This window comes from Chaetura pelagica, unplaced genomic scaffold, assembly GCF_000747805.2.
Source record: "Chaetura pelagica isolate M959 unplaced genomic scaffold, ChaPel_1.0 scaffold731, whole genome shotgun sequence".
Taxonomy (NCBI): Eukaryota; Metazoa; Chordata; class Aves; order Apodiformes; family Apodidae; genus Chaetura; species Chaetura pelagica.
The window spans coordinates 5,478-8,920 of NW_009952155.1; the positions used below are offsets into that span (position 1 = coordinate 5,478).

Genomic DNA, 3,443 nt, shown 5'->3' on the forward strand with positions numbered 1-3,443 from the left:
TTCCACTTTCAGGAGGAGCTTTGCAAAGCTGATCAAAAGGGCTTTGACCTTCCCCTCCATCCCTGCTTTTTGCAACAAACTGGATGTCCAGCCAAGTGGAAGGTTTGGAAGAAAACCCTCCAAGTCCTCCAAATCCAGGACAAACCCCATTTCTCTCCTTCCCTGCCCTTCTTTTCCCCTGCAAGCAACATGTCCCTGAAGTGCTGGAGGGATTCCCCTGGAGAGGAGGCATTTCCATGGCCAGGAGCAGGGAGAACAGCAGGGGCAGGGGGTGCAGAAGCTGCTCCTTGCAGATCATCCCTCCAAGGCAACGATGCTGCTCCCCAAAACCCCCCCATCCTGGGAGCATTTTGGTCCCCCCAAAAACCCCAGGCTGGACGTCCCCAAAGGGAGGGAAGTGGTGGTGAAAGGGAAGCCAAGAGGAGGGGGAAGGAGGAGGAGGGTGAGGTTTGGCTGGGAGCCTGGGGATCCTTGGGGAAGGGTGTCTGGAGGGAGAGGGAGCAGAGAGAGAGAGGAGGGAGGAGGGAGGAAACCCAAGGGAGCCAAGACACCCCTGCAGGGCGTTGACTCCTGCCAGGGATCTCCAATCAGGCCCGGGAGGTTTGGCTGCTGCCCCATAAATGCAGGGATGGGAGGGTGGGAAGGCAGAGAGTCCCTGGGCAGGGAGAGGAGGAAGAAGAGGAGGAGGAGGAGGAGGAGGAGGAGGAAGAGGAGGAGGAGGAGGAGGGAGATGATGATGCTGAGCGCCGGGGTGAGGAGGAGGAGGAGACAGAGAGCACCCAGCAGCCCAGCAGGGATGAGCCAGCCCCCCCCAGCAGCCCAGCACAACTTCCCTGGCTCCTCCAGACCCAGGACATCCTTCCTGATCCAAGACATCCTGCGGGATGGGTCGGAACCCGGCGACAGAGGAGGGATGGGAAACCCAGGGACAGAGATGGAGCAAGGCAGCCAAGCCCGGGGGGGTCCCCTGGGGTACCCCCCGAGGAGCCCTCACCCCCCAGGAGCATCCCCAGCCCAAGGGACACCCCAGCAGGAGGAGGCAGGTAAGGGGGTGGAAGGTGTTGGCTGGTGGAAGGAGTTGGAAGGGAAGGATGGATCAGCCTTGACCATCTTGGGTCACCCCAGGGGCAGGATCCAGAGCACCCCCAGAGCCAAATAACACCCCCCACCCTGTGGAATACAAGGGTGTTGTGCTCTGGGGGGGGGGGGGGGGGGGGGGGGGGGACGTGCTCTGGGGCAGAAGGGGGAAAGCAGGAGGAATTCCAAGTGTGTCCAAACCTTCCCAATAACTGGAGAGGCTGAAGCTGCCTAGAAGGCTGCTTAAAAAAACCCAACAACAAACCCAAAGAGGGGCTGCATTGCTGTGGGAAAGAAAGTTCCCTCTGAGCACAGCAGGTGCCCAGCAAGGGCACCCGAGGGCTCCCCCAGGCACTTTGTGGACCCCCTGCAGGAGGAGATGCCCCCAGGGCTCCTGGGGGTCTCTCTCCAGGGGTGGGATTTTGCAATTCCCACCAGGAATCTGTGCTGTTTGCAGCAGGGTTCAGCTTCTCCCCTCTCCCTGCTCAGCCCCATCCCAGGCTGTGCTGCTGCCTCTTCATCATCACCACCCTCCTCCTCCTCTTGCCATGAGACCCTTTCCTAGCAGGCAACTCCCAAACTCACGGCACGTAACGCTGGGGCAGGGCAGGAGCAAATCACACCAGGGCTATTTTGCCTCTGCTTTGGCAGCAGCACAAGCATGGCCAGGGCTGCAGGAGGGAACTCAGCCTTTTCCCTGCCCCACCAACCCTGGGCTGAGCTGCAACAGCCCAGAAAACCACGTTGAACTCCCCAGGGACCAGCTCTTTGCTCCCCTTGCCAGGGGAATTTTGGCCTTGGATTTCCATTCTATTAAAAGCATAAAAGCAAGTGGAGAAATGGGCTGATTAGTACCCAAAAAAATCATTCAAAGCTCTCCCAGAAAGGGTTTCAGTGGGGATCCCACGATGCACAGGAGCTGGGGATTCAGCTCCTTGTTCCTATCTGGAGTGTGAACGTTCACAGCTTCAGAAAGGGCACCCAGGAATGACTAAAGGAAAACAAAAAGTTGGCCTGTTTCCACTGCAAGCAGGGGAAGAGACAAAAAAAAGGAACTGGCTGCACAAATAAATTGACTTAAGAAGTTTTAACAGTTGTAGGTGACACTTCCCAGGGAGTTCAGCACCTGCCTGGGTGGGGGTTCAGGAGACCCAAGGGTGCCAGGAGGAACAAGTCAGAGACAAACACTGAGATGCTGCTTTGGAGCTGCAACCCAAGGCCAGGTCTGCAGCTAGAAAGGTCAAACCAGGCCCAAAGGTTTACAAACCTGCCCCAAAATCCCTTGGCCTTGCCTTGAGGTCGTGTAAGAGGAGAGGGAGGAACTGCTTTGCAGGCCTTTCTCCCTGCAGCCTGTTTAAAGCTGCATTGATTTCCCATTTCTGACCTGCCCTGATTTCCCATTTCTGAGCCCTCTGGAGCTTGAGGAGAAACGTTTGGTTTCCCCTGGGGATCAGGATTTCCCTGTGGACACAGCAGAGAGAGGATGTGTCAAAGAAATGCCTTGAATTCTGCTAGAGCTGTGGATGCCACAATGGAGGTACCAAGAGCCCCTTGGGGGTGTAGGCAGATTTCCAGCAGCCCTGGAAGTCATGGGATGGGTTGGCTTGGAAGGGACCTGAAAGCTCATCCAGATCCACCCCCCTGCATGGGCAGGGACACCTCCCAGCAGCCCAGGCTGCTCCAAGCCCCATCCAACCTGCCCTTCAACACCCCCAGGGATGGGGCAGCCACAGCTTCCCTGGGCAACCTGGGCCAGGCTCACCAGTGTATTTCTCTTCCAGGGCTAAACCAGAACTGTTGGTGTTGATATTATAGACTCATGGACTGGTTTGGGTTGGTAAAGACCTTCAAGATCATCTAGATCCAACCCCCTGCATGGGCAGGGACACCTCTCTGTATTATTTTAGCCCCTTGAATGCACGTTCATATTGAATGTATTTTTATATGACTTAAGAAAGTGTGATTTAGGAAGACAAAACTCCCTTACACATGGCACAGTCACACTGTTACATCCAATGCCAGTACCAGGAGTGAGTTTTCCTTGGAAATGGTGAAGAAAGTCACTGCATAAATTTAATTTACACCCTTTTGCCTGATCCCTGGGGGTGCTGAAGGGCAGGTTGGATGGGGCTTGGAGCAACCTGGGCTGGTGGGAGGTGTCCCTGCCCATGCAGGGGGTTGGATCTAGATGATCTTGAAGGTCTTTTCCAACCCAAAATAGTCCATGATTCTGTATCAACACTAAAGGTTCTGTTTTAGGCCTGGAAAAGAAATAATCTGGCCACCCTGGCCCAGGTTGGGCAGGGAAGCTGTGGCTGCCCCATCCCTGGGGGTGTTGAAGGGCAGGTTGGATGGGGCTTGGAGCA

General features: G+C 56.0%; 1 protein-coding gene across 1 annotated transcript in view; it reads left to right on the top strand.

Annotated features, from left to right (window-relative positions):
* Positions 1-2,608: 2,608 nt before the first annotated feature.
* The window catches only part of NKX3-1 (NK3 homeobox 1), a 1,463-nt gene continuing 628 nt past the window's right edge, over positions 2,609-3,443 (top strand). The window contains exon 1 of the mRNA XM_010007165.1: positions 2,609-2,614. Within this exon, the coding sequence (XP_010005467.1) occupies positions 2,609-2,614 (6 nt within the window). The remainder of the gene's footprint in view (positions 2,615-3,443) is intronic.